The sequence below is a fragment of the Narcine bancroftii genome, chromosome 1 (genome assembly GCF_036971445.1).
Source record: "Narcine bancroftii isolate sNarBan1 chromosome 1, sNarBan1.hap1, whole genome shotgun sequence".
NCBI lineage: Eukaryota > Metazoa > Chordata > Chondrichthyes > Torpediniformes > Narcinidae > Narcine > Narcine bancroftii.
The window spans coordinates 224,479,275-224,497,940 of NC_091469.1; the positions used below are offsets into that span (position 1 = coordinate 224,479,275).

General features: G+C 41.6%; 1 protein-coding gene across 7 annotated transcripts in view; it reads right to left on the bottom strand.

The window, feature by feature from the left end:
* LOC138739624 (endoplasmic reticulum aminopeptidase 1-like) overlaps positions 1-18,666 on the bottom strand; it is a 104,386-nt gene that overhangs the window by 38,992 nt on the left and 46,728 nt on the right. For all 7 annotated transcript variants that reach the window (XM_069892062.1, XM_069892053.1, XM_069892036.1 and 4 more), the window contains 5 exons: positions 17,230-17,384; positions 10,109-10,222; positions 5,606-5,737; positions 3,992-4,123; positions 174-257 (listed from right to left, as the gene is read on the bottom strand). In XM_069892062.1, the coding sequence (XP_069748163.1) occupies positions 174-257; positions 3,992-4,123; positions 5,606-5,737; positions 10,109-10,222; positions 17,230-17,384 (617 nt within the window). The remainder of the gene's footprint in view (positions 1-173; positions 258-3,991; positions 4,124-5,605; positions 5,738-10,108; positions 10,223-17,229; positions 17,385-18,666) is intronic.

Below are 18,666 nucleotides of genomic sequence, written 5' to 3' on the forward strand. Positions count from 1 at the left end.
CAGCCTTGAGGGTACTATTTACCATCACTCCTAAATCCCTTTTAAAATTAGAAGAATTAAAATTTGTAACACAATATTCTGACTTTTTAGCAACCAACCCATTTCCAAAGCATCAATTCAGAATCATGTCTGAACAAAAGTCTTCTTGCAACTAAGAAAATTCACCGACTTACTGAACCAGGAGGCAGGTCGGAATTTCTTCTGCACAACTGCGGCTCATTAAGTCTGCTTTCGTCTGCATCATCAGAATGACAAATCTGGAAATGTAACATTCCGTATTTCATTTTAGACATTTGCTAAAAACATGAAAGCACTTTATTGATTAAAGAATTACGATAAATGAACTTAAAATGTACATCATTCCCTCAACAACTCATTTCAGCATCAAGGCAAATCAAGTGGGACTCGTATGTGGGAAGCAATGCACTAAAGCCCTCAAGAGGTTCACAGGTCACATGGCAATCCATAGGAAGGAAAAGAACATCAACATTTTGGGCCTGAGCCTTTCATCAGAAATGCCAAAAATCAGGCCTGAAATAAAAAGCTGGGCAGTGGGAGGCTAATAGGTAAGAGGTGATAAGTGAATACGGAAGGGAGGGTAGAAAAGAAAAAGGCTGAAAAGCGATAGGAGAGGGCTAAGGATGGGGAACTGGAGGGAGCGAGCGATGAAAAAAAGAGATGGGACAGACGAAAATTGGAGATGCGGCGATTGATGCTGTCTGGTTGGAGGTGGCCGAGATGGAAGACAAGGTGTTGTTCCTCCAAATTGTGGGTGGTCTTAATTTTGCAGTACGTGAGACCACAGACAGAGATGTCAATGCAGGAAAGCGGTGGTGAATTAAAAGTAGAATCAATTGCACTTAATCTTTTGAGGCATAATAAATGCACACAAACTCCAAGCAATGTTATCCTGACATAACTTTCTGCACCATTTGTGGTGCACTGTTAACCAGAATCAGACACAAACAAGGTAAAGATTGTACAACAGGCTTTAATCGACAAAGACTTCCAACACACAGAGCCAGGCTGGCTGCAGCTGCAGTAACTCGAGCGAGCTTCGGGAAGCCATCGCAGGCTTATATCCCGGAGGGTGATTGACACCCACCCGGGTGGGGCTTGATCCCTTCAGGCCAACTGATTGACAGCCGGCCAGGGTGTTGTCCTGTCCCCTTACACTCCTGCAGGTACAGAGGTTTCCCCCTGCAGTAGGCCGGTGGTGTACATTGACAGATATTTATATCTCCACTTGAAAAAATGAACTAACGTGGCCTCTGACCACATTATTCTCTACTATGAGGAAAAGATCCTTAAAACTCTGGTGATTTTCAAGATTGATTAATTTTATACCATGCCCTGCAAAGCTCTGATAATACTCCATGAAAACTAAAATCATTTTAGACACTCAAAATAATACAAATCTTACATTTTTGTTATATTCACCAAACTTCTAAAAGTATTAGTTTTTCATTGATAGAACATAGACATTACAATGCAGTACAGGCCCTTCGGCCCACAATATTGTGTCAAGCTACCAAAAAACTAAAGCCTTCCAACCTCATAACCTTCTATTTTTCTTTTATCCATGTGCCTATCTAACAGTCTCGTAAATACCCCTAATGTTTCAGTCTCCACCACCACCCCTGACAATGCATTCCATACACCCACAACTCTGTGTTAACAAGAGGTATCGCCACCAGCGGAACCACTAGTTACAGCCCCCAAGGGAATGGCCAGGTAGAGAGGGAAAACACCACTGTTTGGAAGGCAGTTCTCCGAGCCCTGAAGTCAAAAGGTCTATCTGTCTCCCACTGGCAGGAGATCATCCCCGAGGCACTCCACGCCATTAGATCCCTCCTATGCACCGCCACTGATGCCACCCCACATGAAAGACTATTTTCCTTCCCCAGGAAGTCCACGTCAGGGACCACGCTGCCATCCTGGTCGACCTCCCCAGAACCAGTCCTACTCTAGAGGCACATGAGGAGCCACAAGTCCGACCCCCTGGTCGAAAGGGTCTATCTCCTCCATGCAAACCCCCAATACACATATGAGGTGTACCTGGATGTGTGAGAGGATACAATCTCCATCCAGGCCCTAGCGTGAGTGGGAGACCTCGGGGCGCCTATCTCTCACTCAGTATGGCCTCCTCCCAACCAGTAGCCCCTCCCCTTAAGACCCATAATAAAGGCCAAGAGCCGTGGTCTCCTCCCCCATACCTGCCCTTGGACTTGAGCCAGCAGCATGCTGAGGCATGCTTGGATCTGTAGATCAGTAAAGCCTTTGGCCCTTCGTGTCTGAGGGTGGTCATTGATCACGCTACAGTGAGCATATTTAACTTCCCGGGAATCACTATGTCGGAGTAACTTTCCTAGACCCAACTTACTAATATTACTCTGAAAAAACCGCATCAGCACCTCTACTTCTTTGGGAGTTTAGGGAGGTTTGGTATGACATTAGGAACCTTGGCAAACTGTACAGATGTGTAGTGGTAAGTGTGCTGAGTGACTGCTTCATGGCTGGGTATGGGGGCATGAATACCTCTGAGCAGAAAGGTAGTGGACACAGCCCAGTACACCATGGGAAAAAGTCTCCCACCATCGAAAAAATCTACATGGAACACTGCCTTTGGAGAGCAGCAGCAATCATCAAGGATCCACACCACCCAGGACATACTCAATTCTCAGTGCTGCCCTTAAGAAAGAGGTCTAGGTGCTACTAGACTCATGCCACCTGGTTCAGGAACAGCTGCTACCCCTCCACTATCAGACTCCTCGATTGTTGTGCGAGGAACAGGTTTGACAAGTCGAAGGAGTCTAAGCACAGTTCAAATGTGATAACAATCTCCATTTTCTCATGAATTAATTTCACCACAGGGAATCACAATCACTCACATACACTCACAAGATACAGAAAGAAATTAAACAACTATAAACTGCGCTAGATAGAGATACACAATAGAGGAAAAAGCAAAACAGTACCAACCACCCCTCAACCAAGTGCAAGTACAGCATCGACATTAAATAAGGAAAAAGAAGGATGATACAATGATGATTAATGATTGTGCACCACAAAGCCCCACCCCCATAACTGACACCTACCTTGATCTTGATCCTCTAGCATCAGCTTTGGCTCATAACCTGGAGTGGAGTTCGGGTCCTTTCCTTGGGGAAGAGAGACCCAGTAGCTCCATGTGTTGGGCTTCATACCCTGCTAGTGAGTGGGAACAAGCTCAGAGCCTGTGACAGCCTGTGTGATCTTTTCAAAAGCCCAAATTGCAAGGTGAGTGCTCAGCACGGGTGGTCTTCAGCTTGATTTGATAGATGTGGTGGGGTCCGATTAGATTCCAGCCAAAGAGGTCACACAGCTCTCCACAATCTGACCAGGTACTAGACTGAGTGGTTACATAACCCTCCCCAATCCACATTCTATTCAGGTTCCAGATGGAGAGGTCACATGGTTCTCCACAATCCACATTCCGACCAGATTCTACCCAAAGAGGTCACGTGGGCCTCCACAATCCACTCTACACAGACTCAATTAGAGACTCACTTAAGGTCTCTTATTTTCCACATTATGTATTACTGAATATTTTTTTCTGTATTTGTACAGTTTGTTGACATTTCTTTCTTGGCTTACATTTCTCTCTTTTACTGGCATCTTTTTCTTGAGTTTACATACCGATAATTAGAAATTCTGCCTGACCCATGGGAAAAAGAATCTCAGGGTTGCATGTGATTCCATGTATATATTCAAGGTTGCAGCGTCATCTATGGACTGATTTGGATGGTATGTAAACTGGAACAAACGTGAACATTTAAATGAAGAGCAGCAATTTGCCAGTCACTATTAAACATTCTTGGTCCATTGTTCAAGGGACTGACCATGGATGCAAAAATTGTGCAATAACCAGTCAGAATATCGAAAAGGTTAACTCCATGAAGAGGTTTACGTGGAAAAAGCTGACTTTACAGATGTAAATACTTCAACTTACATTTGTCAGACTATTCCATAAATCTTCATTTTTTGCATTTGCATAGCTGTAACGTCGAAGGTAGTTAATTGTGCCAGTCTTAAAAACATCTTCTGTCAGGTAGTCCATCAGCATGTTCAGAATGCAAGCTCCCTGCAATTCAAACAGTTCGAGCGTGAGAGGGGAGATTTTGGATATGTGCTAAATATGTCAAAATGTACATAGGAGAACACAGTAAGTAGCAGATACATTTGAAACCACAGACCATTTTTTTTTTGCTCTGCATGCTTGGCAACATTGCTCTTTGGCAGATAGGGCCAATAGACTTCTGATAGCAGATGATGAACGTGTGCAATGTTAAACAAAATTTAAGTCACATTGCATCTGATAACCAGGTTACCAAGTCCCACTGATTCCAGATTATTGCAGCATGAGAAGACACCATTTAAACCATAGTGGATCTATACCTCTCCTCAGAGTCCTGCATTTAAATATTGATCCAGATCCCTTTCGAATGCTATAATTCAATCTCTCTCCACTACTACTAGTAGTACTGTAGTCCTAGTCCGTAACTACAGATGGCCAAAAAACATGTTTCCTCAAGTTAGTTTTCACTCTTTTACCAATCAGCTTCCTCTATGTAGACTTGTTTCGCTAACAGAAACCGTTTCTCTCTACCTACTCTAGAATTCAAAATATACCTGCCACCAGTGCCAAATATGGGATATTCTTCTCCTCCTACACCACTCAAGTATAAATCTGTATGACAATATTTCTCTTCTTCTATTTCCATTCATTCATATCTTTACTAATGATCTTTTCCACGAATCTCACCCTATATCATAATAGACATTTAAAAAGATCAACCAGTCGATACTTTTCCCAACTACCATTCAAGTTGCTTTCCTTAAAAAGTACAGCTAGCTTAAGCAAGCACGATCCATGTTTAACAAATCTAAATATAAGTCATTCTGCACTCATGGTAGTTGCAACTTTCTCACACCTGGATTTTTAATTAATTTAAATATAATGCACAGCAACAGGCCATTTCGGCCCAGAATCCCGTGCCACCCAATTTACACCCAAATATCCTACAATCCCCAGTACGTTTTGAAGGGTAGGAGGAAACCGGAGCCCCACAGGAAAACCCACACAGACACCTTATAGACGGCGTGGGATTCAAACCCGGTCCCGACCGCTGGTGCTGTAAAGGTGTTGCGCTAACCACCATGCTAAAATGTTGAACAGTCAGATCTGTAGTTATTTTATTTTTCTTTCTTCTTAAATAATTCCCATCCAAAAGACTGATTCCTTAATTTGTGAGAGCTTTTGAAAAATCTAAGAAACTGCATCAATTTCCTCTTGTTATTTTATTATATTGGCATTGAAACCTTTGGGGTTCATGTTAATATATTACTTTCTCCATTCCCCTTGTTTTAAATATTATATTACCTAATAAATTTACTCAATTATACAATAATGAAACTCAAATCTTTCAACAAGTCACCCTGTATCAAATTAATGTATTGACAGATTCCCCCACTGTATCAGAATAAGTACAAAGCTGCACTATAACTGTATTCCTGTAATTTTTGTGATTAAAGCCACTGTAATTTATTTTTTTTCCCCATTTACCTTGTCATAAGAGACCTCATCAAACATTTCCTGGATCTGTGCAGGGCTTTCCACTGGAGTTGATACTGGATGTGAAGAACTAAAGGCATCCACTTCCATTGCTCTGAAAAATTTGTCCAAGAAGAACTCTTTCTGTAAGAGGCAAAAGCATTTAGACCTTAGTCTTGGAATCTCACATTTGAAATGTCTTTCCAATACTGTGTGACTAAAGGGCAATATATTATTTATCCCTCGATTCACCCATGAGCTAAAACTTTTATCTTGATAATGAACAGAAGTAAAGCTTCTTCCATTATAGCTACATCGGATAGGGAATCTATGAGAATCCTTGAGAGAAGGAATACCTCCCTGTCTCTATCAAGTTCTGAAATGATCCCTCCTCATTCTGCATTTGCCCGCACGAAGATAGATCCTCCCAGCATGTGCCCTGTCAAGCCCATCGAGCCTCTTGTGCCTCAACAAGATCACCTTTCCTTCATCTAAACTTGAACAGGTTCATCATAAGATAACCACGTTCATCCTAGAAATTAATATAGTGAACCTTCACTGGACATCATCCTCTAGAACCGGTTTTGGGACATCAGCCCTACAGGGATCAGCAGAGGCTTTAATCATCATCAAGGAGGACTGCAGGACACTCAGACTGCAAATAGATGAATAGCTGATTCCTGTGGGACCTTATTACTTACAACTTACCCACCTGAAAATAGTTCATATTTTTCCCTCTCTGTTCTCTGAAAGCCAAGAATAATAATTTAAAAGTGAGAATAAAAATGATTTTTGTATTGGTTATTCCATTTTTGATTGTTCCCAAATGCCAAGAGTCATACAGTTGTACTGGATAGAAATAGCCCCTTCAGCCCACCACATCTGTGCTGACCATCGTGCTTATCCATACCAAGTCCATTTGTTTGCACTAATTCCATACCCCTCCATGTCTCCTTAGTATTTAGGAGGATTCCAAAAGTTTGACAGCTTTGACAGATGGAAAAGGTGGAAATGTGTTTTGTTACCTGTCAAAATGTTTTCTCCCAAGATTTCTAAATGAGGCTTATTCTGGGGATTTACTTTTGCCTTTAATTTTGCCTAATTTTTACAGTAATTAATTAAGAACATAAGAAATAGGAGCAGGAGTTGGCCATCTGGCCCGTCAAGCCTGCTCCGCCATTCAATAAGATCATGGCTGATCTGATCACTGACTCAACTCTACCTAACTGCCTTTTCCCCATATCCCTTAATTCCTTTCTGTAAAAATCTATCTTACTGAACCTTAAATCTGTTTAATTCCCTGGTCGAGATTTCCACAGATTCACAACTCACTGGGAAAAACAGTATTTCCTTATCTCGGTCTTAAATCTACTCCCCTGAACCTTGAGGCTGTGTCCCCTAGTTCTGGTCTCACCTGGCAGTGAATACAATTTTCCTGCCTCTATCTTACCGATCCCTGTCATGATTTTATATGTTTCTATAAGATCTCCTTTCATTCTTCTGAATTCGAGTGAGTATAATCCCAGGTGATTTAGTCTCTCTTCATAAGTCAATCCCCTCATCTCCAGGATCAACCTAGTGAACCTCCTCTGGACTGGCTCCAAGGCCAGTACATCCTTCCTCAAGTATGGAGGCCAGAACTGCACACAGTACTCCCGGTGTGGCCTAACTAGTACCTTGTACAGTTGCAACATGACCTCCCTGCTTTTGAATTTAATTCCTCTAGCGAAGAAGGCCAACATTCCATTTGCCTTCTTACTTGCAACCCAATTTTTTGCATGCTGCAGTTTTTCACCATTTAAATAATAATCTGCTCTTCTATTTTATACTGCCAAAATGGCTGATCTCGCATTTACTAATGTTGTACTCCATTTGTCAGACCTTTGCCCTCTCACCAAAATTAACTATATCCTTCTGCAGCCTCTCCACATCATCTGTCCAATTTGCTTTTCCACTCAATTTAGTATCATCTGCAAACTTCTCTACACTACACTGTCCCCTCTTCCATATCATCAGTGTAAATGATGAACAGCTGCGGGCCCAGCACCGACCCCTGCAGCATCCCCACTTACCACTGTCTATCAATCAGAAAAACACCCATTATCCCAACTCTCTGCCTTCTGTCAGTTAACCAATCCTCAATCCATGCCAATATACTTTCCCCAGCTCCATTAATCTGTATCTTATTGATAAGTCTCTTGTGTGGCACCTTATCAAACACCTTCTGGAAATCCAAATGTACTACATCAAGCTGTTCCCCTCTATTTACCGCACCCATGATATCCTCAAAGAACTCCAGCATCTTTGTCAAATAAGACCTGATCTTTCTGAATCCATGCTGTGTCTGCCTGATGGAACCCCTTTGTTCTAAATGTCTCACTATTTCATCCTTAATGACAGCTTCAAACATTTTCCCGACTTCAGACCTTAAGGTAACTGGCCGATAGTTACCCATCTTCTGTCTACTTCCCTTTTTAAAAAGTGGCGTGACATTTGCTGTCTTCCAATCTGCCAAGACTCGCCCAGAATCTGGAGAATTTTGGTAACTGATGACCAACAGATTGACTATAACCTCTGCCATTTCCCTCAGTACCTTGGGATGCATCCCATCAGGACCAGGGAATTTGTTCGCATTCAGTCTTATTAGTTTGCTCATTACTATCTCTTTTGTGACAATTATTTTATCGAGTCCCTCACCTCCCTTCACATCCATATCACCACTCTTTGTAATGCTGGACGTGTCTTCCATCGTGAAGTCTGACACAAAATATTTGTTCAATGCCTCGTCCATTTCCTCATTACTCAATATCAATCTCCCTTTCTCATCTTCCAAGGGACTCACGTTGACTCCATTCACCCTCCAGTTTTATATATTTATAAATTTTTTTGCATTCTGTTTTTATATATTGTGCTAATTTACCCTCATAATCCTTCTTCCCTTTCCTTATTTTCTGGTTAATTATCCTTTGTTGCCTTTTAAAGTTTTCCCAATACTTCAATTTCCCACTACTCTTGGCTACTTTGTACACACAAGCTTTTAATCTTATTCTTTCCTTTATTTCCTGAGTTAACCAAAGCTGAATCTTCCCTCTCTTATTTTTAACAGGGATATATTTTTGTTGAGCACAGTGAAAAATCTCTTTGAAAGTCTTCCACTGTTCCTCAACTGTTCTGCCAACTAGCCTGTGCTCCCAGTCCACGCTGACCAATTCCGCCCTCATCCTGCTGTAGTCTCCCCTGTTTTGGATCTAACTATTGCACGCTCCATCTGTATGACAAATTCAATCATACAAGATCATTTTTTCCCAAGAGAGTCCCTAACTACTAGATTATTATTTTTACCTATCTCATTGCACAATACTAGATCTAAAATAGCATTCTCCCTTGTTTGTTCCTTAACATACTGCTTCAGAAACCTATTATGGATGCATTCTATGAAGTCATTTTTCAGTCTCCCTCGACCAACTAGATTTTTCCAATCTATGTGTAAGTTAAAGACCCTACGACAACTGCCATTCCGTTCTTACATGCCTCACCATCTCTCGGTTAATTGCCTGTGCCACTGTTATTTGGTGGGCAATAGGCAACTCCCACCAGTGATTTTTTTTCCCTTTACTATTCTTAATCTCTACCCAGATGGACTCAACATCCTTACATCTTGCATCATCTCTCAGTATTGCCCTGACCTCATCCTTGATTGAGGGCACCAACTCACCACCTTTACCTTCCTGTCTACCCTTGAAAGTTTAATTTCCAATCATGCAACCATGTTTCTGTGATGGCCACTAAAATCATATGCCTGGGTACTGATTTGCACCTCAAGTTCACTAACCTTGTTTCTAATACTACGGGCATTCAGATAAAGTGCCCTTTTAGAAACTAGTGATCTATACATCCTTTTCTACCCTCTATCTTTCTTATTATTTCTCCTAACTCTGTCTTTAGCCTCTGGATCACCTTCCTCATTCTTTCTTTGTCAGTTCCCATCCCTCTGCCCCATTAGTTTAAACCTTCCCCAACAGCACTAGCAAACAATCTCCCTAGGACATTGATCCTGACCCTAAAGAGCTTCCAGTGCACAGCCATGAGCACAGAGAAGCAGCACAGTGACCTCCTGTCTCGTTTCTCTTGCCTTCGCTCTGTGCAATTACTATTGGCTTTGCATTAGCTCCTGTTAACATGCAAAATCCTGTCACACACAAATGAAATCTTATCAAACTGTCACATTGGAACGCCATCACTCCAAGAATGAACACTTCTGCATCTTTATCAATGTCATGTACTTCATACATTTTATAAAATGTTGAAGTTTCCCAAGCTACAGCAAGTAATATGAATGGATAGCTAGTTTCTTCAGACTGTTAAGTGGAGGTTAGTGCAGGAATTCAAGTACAAATTACAATATTAGTGAAAATTGCAATGCATGTACAGAAATAACATCTGTGATAAAATGCTTCTTACAAAAGGACATTGAATCATTTTTTCCATTAAAAAAAAATGTTTTTCAATACATACAACTTGTAGCTCCGGAAATGTGATGTTAACAGAGATGTATTCCATAAATTTGGCAAACCCTTCATTCAGCCATAGATCATTCCACCACTTCATCGTCACCAAGTTGCCAAACCACTAAGAGAAATATTCGTTCAAACATTAGATGGAACAAGTATATTCTCCTGTTGTTTAAAGAGCAATATTTCATTTCTTTGTCAATATTTTTATTTAGCATTGAAATTTCAGATCCAAAAAATACAGAGTACAACTCCGATTATCTAAAATTGAATTCTCCGAAATCGCCAGTTATTCGAAATTTTTAAATAATTTTGGATAAACAAAGATATCCAAAATCCTCATTTATCCAAAGTTTTTTGGAGCTGAACTGACCGGGGACCTCGGACTCCTGGCGCCAGTGGCACCGGACCTCAAGCTCCCGGACAAGAGCGGGACCCTCAGGCCCCTGGCACAAGCGGGGCCTTGGTGGGGAGGAGTCGGTAATTGGCAGTGGCCAGCATTTGTTTGGTGAGAATTAAACATTATTTTAATGTTAAAAAGACTGCCCTTGTTTTTGTTGTGGTTGTATAAACACTGTTACAAGTGATTTGCTGTGCTACTGAGCTGTTTTTTAAAAATGACCGGTTCTCCGAAAAAAAGTTTATCTGAAATGGGCCTGGTCCCGACCATTTCAGATAATCAGAGTTATACTGTATGTTATGTCAAAAAGATATATTACACTTAAATCATGTCATTTCATCCAAGGTACCCCAGGTTTTAATCAAACAGATTATATTGTGTTGACATTTTATTAATTTATTATTAAAAAAGGAAAATCTAAACCTGCTACCAAGGAAGATGTTTGACCAAAAGAAAAGGAAGACAGAATTCTTACCTGAGTGATAAATTACCTCATTAGTCAACAGTTCTACCTTCATAACTGTGATAGTACAGACCTATCACCAATGTATATAGTGTATATAGTTACAGTATCCAGACTGTGCTTACAGCGATTGGCTGAGAGCTTAGCCACGCCTACTGTCTGGGCCTTGAAGGGTTGTGTCCCTAGCCAAGTCAGATCATTCCGGACTGATCGGCCACCTGTGAAGTGCTCCTGTCTTTTGCTAATAAAAGCCTTGGTTTGGATCAACAAGTCTTTGGTTCTTTCAACGAGCTCTACAATAACGAATCAGATTATAAAAGTAATTCAAAAATGGCCCCCACAGTCTTTAAAAATTTGAATTCAAATCAGAAATTGAACATCTAATCTTTAAGTTTAACATGACATGAAGTCATGTAGCCATTGAGCACGATTAGGCGAGGTAACATCCCTCCAACTGAGCAACCCCGCCCACCTAGCCATAAGAGAAATAAAAGCTAATACCTGCAGCTCAGATGTCGTTAACGTTATGTCATTCTCTCCAACAATATCAAATAAAGCAGTTAAGGGAAGAGGTTTAAAATTAACTTTAAAAAGTGCAGAGAAAGTTTAAAATACTTTGTTTCAATATTTCTCAAGACTCTGACATGTCCAGTCTATAGCAATATTTCAAACCAATAGATCAGCAAACCTAAACACCAACATCTTTAACATTACACTGTAGATCCTTTTTTAACAAAAATATTTTGCACAGGACACTATTTTGACAATAGGCTTTGGGGCTGTGGTGAATCTGTGTCGTGCTGTCAGTCTCTCGCTGTGTTTAGTCTGCTTTACTGACATTGGTCGTGTATTATCTCTACCACTAAAGACACTCCCCTTGAGTGTCATTTATTATTGTACCACTAGTTTCTGCTAATAAAAGCCATGATTCCTGGTTAACTACCCGGCCTTCGTCTTCTTCATTAACTGGCACTTCAATTTTATTAGCAGAAATGGATGCAGCACTCAAGCCAGAGCGGCTGATAATTGACGAGTCTACTCCAAGGGGCAGAGAAAGCTTCAACTACTGGATTGCTTGTTTCGATTACTACATGGCTCAGAACAATGTGGTCGATGTGGCGATACAGTGGGGCCATCTGAATTTCTTACAAGGTGAGATCCCTTTTGCTGAAACGTGAGGAGCTATAATTCTAGCTATAGCCCGGGAACAACTGACCGCTTACTATGCGGCACCTCGGAACGTGGTACTTGCTCCACACCAGTTATTGACTAGATGCCAAAAACGCAGGGAAAGTGATGCTGCCCATGCACTGGCTCTCGACTCACTGGCAAATGAATGTGATGTCAGGGCAGTCAATGTGGAACAACACTGCAATGCTTTGAAGCTAGATGCTTTTGTCAATGGAATCGACTCCAGTTACATCCATCAGAGGCTACTAAAGGCTACCTATGGCCGGGCAGTGTATGCAGTTAAATGCTGTCATTCAACCTTTAATGAATGAGATGGTTCAAATTAATGCTAGTATAAGTTCAGAACTGAATACAGTTAAGCACGTGTGGAAGCATCTTGTGAAGATTTTAAAAAATTTCAGTCTGATTTTTTGGAACGTAAACAGCAAATGGTTTCTAACACAGAAAAAGTATTGAAGGTTGAAAAATCAGTTATAGAATTGGGAGAACATGAGAAGGAAAATAGACTGCTTGGAGAATTAAAGAAGAAGGAATAATGTGAAAATCGTTGGTTTGCCAGAAGGTATAGAAGGACAAGATCCTCTTCGTTTTTTTTAAAGACTGGATCCCGCAAGTATTAGGGCAAGAATTTTTTTTCTGGAGGCTTGGTATTGGAAAGAGCTCATAGAGGTTTAAGAAGAACACCTTTACCTGGTCAACCACCGAGACCGATAATAATTCGATGTTTGAATTATCTGGACAGAGAAACAATACTTCGACTAGCAGTGCAAAATGCGAGACAACGACAAACTCCGTTATTGATTCAGAATAGTAGAGGTTTTTTTTTTTAAATCCTGACTTGAATCAAGAGGACATTCAACGTCGACGTCGACTAAGGTTATAAGTCTACTTTTCGCTACCCGGCAGTGTTGAAGGTGTTTTATGGAGATCATCAATTTCGGTTTTTTGAGAATGATCGTGAAGCAATGATTTTTGCTGATTCATTGCCAGACATAAGAGGACAAAGATGTAGTCCACCATTGTCTCCTAAAGAAAAAACTGCTTGTTTTGGAAACGGAAGAAATGGCAGAAATGGGAAAAACAGGAATGGAAAGAGTCCAACTTTTTCTGAAATGGAATCTCCGAGACTGGAGTCTCTTGGATGAAGAGAAGAATTTTCTTATTCTTATTCTACATTTTTTTATTATTATGATATTTTGATGTTATTCATTGTTTGGCTGGGGAGAGAGAATTTTGCTCTAAGTTCTTTACTAGTCATCAGCCACTGGTGGGTGACCCACACCCAATTTTTGTTTAGGGATTACTACCTTTTGGTAGTTTTTTTGGTGGGGGTGGGGGGGGGAGTTTTTTTTTCCATTTTAGTTAGCTTTTAATTTGTGATTTTTTTTCTCCTACTGGAGGGCAATATAATTTTTTAAAAAACTTGCAGGGACATTGTCTTGCTGATGTTTAGCTCTTCGAAATGCCTGATTTCTGCACTCCCGTGTTACTGGGGTTGGATAGTCAATCTCAGACGAGAAGTGTAGTGTTAAATTTTGATGGGCCACTACTCACACATACCATCCCCCGCACTGGTTACTGCGGTCTGTCCACTAAAGATTAAAGCTCCTTCCCTGTTCAGTAATCTATCTCCCGAGTGTCGACTGATTGTCTCTAAGAGCCGTTCTTACAGCAAAGAGGACTGTGAGTTTATTAAAGCTTAGACTTGGAGAGGGGGTGATTGAACCCAGCAGGAGTCCATGGCGAGCCCAGGTGGTAGTGGTGAAAAATCACACTAAAAAACGACTGGCTATTGACTATAGCCAGACAATTAACCGTTATACTAACTTGGAAGTCTACCTTCTGCCACGCATCAATGAAATGGTTAATCAGATAGCTCAATATAGAGTGTACTCGACTATCGACCTTAAGGCAGCCTACCACCAAATCCCCATTGAAAAATGCGAACGACCCTATACGCCATTCAAGGCTGATGGGGGGCTATACCAGTTTAGGAGGGTACCTTTTGGAGTCACTAATGGTGTATCAGTGTTTCAGAGGGAGATGGATAAAATTGTTAGAACTTATGAGTTACAGGGAACGTTCCCCTATCTACATAATGTCACTATCTGTGGTAAGACCCATACTGAACATGATAACAACCTAAAAAAATTTCTAGCAATAGCTAAAGAACTCAACCTTACATTTAATGAGGGTAAATGTGTTTTCAATTCAACAAAACTACACATTCTGGGCTACATTGTTCTCGAGGGCGAAATCTGTCCCGATCCTGAAAGAATGGCTCCCCTTAAGAAGTTGCCACCCCAAACTCAGAAAAAGCCCTTAAGAGGTGTATGGGATTCTTTTCCTATGACAGCAAATGAGTATGTGACTACGCTACAAAAGCACACTCCCTGTTTGACACAAAATCTTTTCCTCTCTCTCCAGCAGCTCTGAAAGCTTTTGAGAGAATTAAAACTAATATTGTCAAAACTGCACTCTCGTCCATCGAGGAGGATGTTCCGTTCCAAGTGGAAACCGATGCCTCAGATTGTGCCTTAGCAGGAACCCTTAATCAAAAGGGCAGACCAGTGGCATTTTTCTCCCGCACGCTACGCGGACCTGAACTTACACATCCGGCCATTGAAAAAAAAGCCCAGGCTATTATTGAAGCTGTTCGCTACTGGAGACTTTCTAGCTGGCAGAAAATTCACCCTGATCACTGATCAGAAATCTGTAACCTACATGTTTAGCACTAAACACAAGAGTAAAATTAAAAACTATAAGATGGCACGTTGGCAAATAGAACTCTCAACTTATAATTATGAGATCCTGAACAGACCTGGCAAGTTAAATGATCCCTCTGACACATTGTCACGAGCTGCTGCCGGAACTCACTTGAAGGACTAAAGGAGATCCATAGCAGACTCTGCCACCTAGGGGTCACAGGATTCTTCCACTATATAAGGGCTAACAACCTTCCTTACTCCTTCAAAGAAGTCAGAAAACTGACTAAAAGCTGTCCTGTTTGCGCAGAATGCAAACTGCAATACTTCAAAACTCCAGAGGCCATTTTCATCAAGGCAATTCACCTTTTGAGAGGATTAGGGTAGATTTTAAAGGGCCATTACCTTCCAACAATAAAAATGTATTTTTCCTTACTGTAATCGACAAATATTCAAGGTTTCCCTTCGCAATACCCCGCCCTGATGTCTCAACGACGTCTGTCATTAAAGCAATTGACAAAATTTTCAGTATTTTTGGTTTTCCTAGTTACATTCATACAGAGGCTCAGCATTCATGAGCGCTGAGCTGCACCAAGCTCTGTTACGCAAGGGGACTGCCACCAGCTGCACCACGAGCTACAAACCCCAGGGCAATGGGCAGGTCGAAAAGGTTAACGCCATAGTCTGGAAGACTGTCAACCTCATAAGCGTATGTTTACTTTTCCTAGGAAATCAGGAACTGTGATGGACTGACCAGCCTGTCTATCTGAGCCTGGAACTGTACTGCTGAAGAGACATGCTTGGACCCGTAAAACAGGCCCTCTAATCCAGCCAGTTCAACTACTGCACACTAATCCCAATTATGCCCACGTTAAATTTCCAGATGGGAGCATGGACACTGTACCCCCTAAGAGATCTGGCCCTGCCTGGTTCACCCCTTCCACACGCCCCTATTTGGAGTGATCCTGAGAGGTTGGATGCACCACCCCAGCCTGTGACCCCTAGTAAGCATTCAGATGGCCATGCTGAGGCCTCACTGCCTCACGCTGGTGATTCTGGAGCGGGTCCAGAAATCCTGCCATCGTACACTACAGACCAGGGAACTGTATCAACACCGCCAGTTCCCAAGGTTGTCACTCCTGCAAAATTACCACCTTCCCCGATAAGAAGGTCTTCTCTCATTCGCAAACAACCCGAAAGGCTCCACTATTCATAAACATCTCATTATATTCTGATTGCTCTGAGTTACTAGCCTTGTTTTTGCTATGTTAGTGAATTCTCAATGCCATTTATTTTACTGTTGTATTATGCTAATAGTAGATGTGCTTGCCTGTTTGAATATTACTTTAATAGCTGTCCTTTTAATTTTAACCTTACTTCTGCCGGGGGGAGACTGTGATGAATCTGTGTCGTGGTGTCAGCCTCTCGCTGTGCTTAGTCTGCTTTACTGACATTGGACGTGTATTATCTCTACCACTAAAGACACTCCCTTTGGGTATAACTGTGTATGCACCCATTGTCATTTATTATTGTACCACTAGTTTCTGCTAATAAAAGCCATGATTCCTGGTTAACAACCCGGCCTTCGTCTTCTTCATTAACTGGCACTTCAGGGTCTCCAGTACTTAATGTCCTTTCATTTCCCCCACACCCAGGTTAAATCATTATTGTGCACTTAAGTTCTTAATTACAAGAGGAAAGAAGGTATGGTGAAGAGGAGAAGTACACTCAAAATTGTTTAACAAAACTCACCATATTTTAATAAATGACACCAATTAATTTGTTGAGCTTCTATCAGAGAGTTTCTAAGAATTGGCTGCAACACCAAGAAATTTTCCTTGGCCAAGTAATTTTACTCACACATTTGACAATTCTGCTCTTGAGAGAGGATGTCTGTGACACCATGGAAATCTGGTGGTGGGAAGATCTCACCAGCACAAGAAGAATCCTTCGGACAACAGAATAACTATGCCCTTGTTATCTTTGACAGAGACCATGACTCATGAAGATCACTATACATAGGTAACAGTGGAGAGAGAGGAAGCCACTACTAGACTCTGCGGCGGCATTGCACATCCACTTAGAACCTAACCCTCCAGTTCACAGACCCAAACAACAATATGGAGAAATTTAAATAGTAGAAGAGTTCTGCAGGTGCTCACCATTCTTTGTGCCATAGAAACTTACAGCACAGAAGCACGTCATTCAACTACCTGTCCATGCTGTTCAGGGACAAAGCCGTGCTTACAGCACAAAGGCCACTCCATACCCATTTTCCTTTCATTTCCACAGTCAATCAAGCAAGCTTATCCTCACAAGTATTTAATTCTCAAAAGTTAAAACTTTTGGCATCTGCTGTTCATTACCTGGTGAGCCAGCTCATGAGCTATGACCTTGGTGATGCCCAGCTTGTCAGAAGTGGAGGAGGTTTCAGAGCTGTAAAGCAGAGCTGTTTCTCTGTAGGTTGTCAGGCCCCAATTTTCCATTGCCATAGACTCAAAATCAGGGATTGCTGCCAAATCTGTTGGGAAATCATCAACATTGTCGTGAATATATTCAAGCCAGGCCAACATTGGAACTTACAAAGAATCAAAAGCACGCCTGGGTCGAGTTGAATTGCACTGGCATTCCTGTTTTATTGCGATTTTTGGAAAGATTGTGGGGTACACTGTGGAACCTCCCACCAGCACATAGTACAAGTGGAGTACAAATATTTCTGAATATTTTTCTTTGTGTCCAGTCAATTTTCTTTCTATTATTCATTGTTTCATGGCAAATAATATCAGAGAGAGAAAAATCTATACAACACAGGAAGGAAGGGTACAGTTTAGCTAGAGCACACATGTCAAACTCTGGCCCGCGGGCCAAATTTGGCCCGCGATATAATTATATTTGGCCCGCAAGATCATTTCAGAAATGTATTAGAGGTGGCCGCCGCGCCAGTATAGCGCATGCACAGTAATACAACAAATCCCAGAATGCATTGGCGTCAGCCTGCTAATCACCCCCACCTCCTCTGTTTACGTTGCAGGGTCTCACCGTGGACTCTGGTTTTGGGCTTCCGGTGTCAGGGGAAGCCAAGGCCGCTTCCCAGCGCCTGGAACCGGAGGCCTGACCTCGCCAGGACTGTTGCCCACTCCTCCTCCCTGCCGCAGGCCGATCCGCGACTCATGGTGACAGGGCCGCTGATCCGCCGAGATGCCGCCCTGCAGCGAGAGCCGATAACCCCGCACTGTCATTGTCGAACCCGATCGCCCGCAAATCTTGCCCTCCCGCACACAGGCCTGAGTAAGTATTATGAACTTTAATCTCAGGATAAAGCGATCTTCCAATAGTTTCATGTCACAGTGATAAATATATTCCTGGTTAAAAATGGTCCTGCACCTGGATACAAGCTCATTAGGCATAAAACTTGAAAAGTGTGTCAATCAAAGGATATCTGTACCAATGGAAAAAGGGCATGGCAAATAACCCTGCTAGAGTTCATGCCCACAATCAGTCACCCATTTGATTGTTTCAGGAATCATGTTATTCTCCCACATTCTCAATAGCCCTCAGATTTTACTATTCGACAGCGCACTAGCAACATTTGACAAATCCTCTATAGAGAAATATTATTTATTGAATATTTTATTTCTCATTTGTTAATGCTTCTGGAAAGAGTTTATCCAAAACTATTAATAAACATTTATTTTAATAAGAAAAAAGTTTAACATTACATATGTTGAAAGAAGAGAAAACATGCAGATGTTGTTGAAAATTTTCAATAAATATTTAGTTCGGCCCTCGACTTAGTCCAAGTT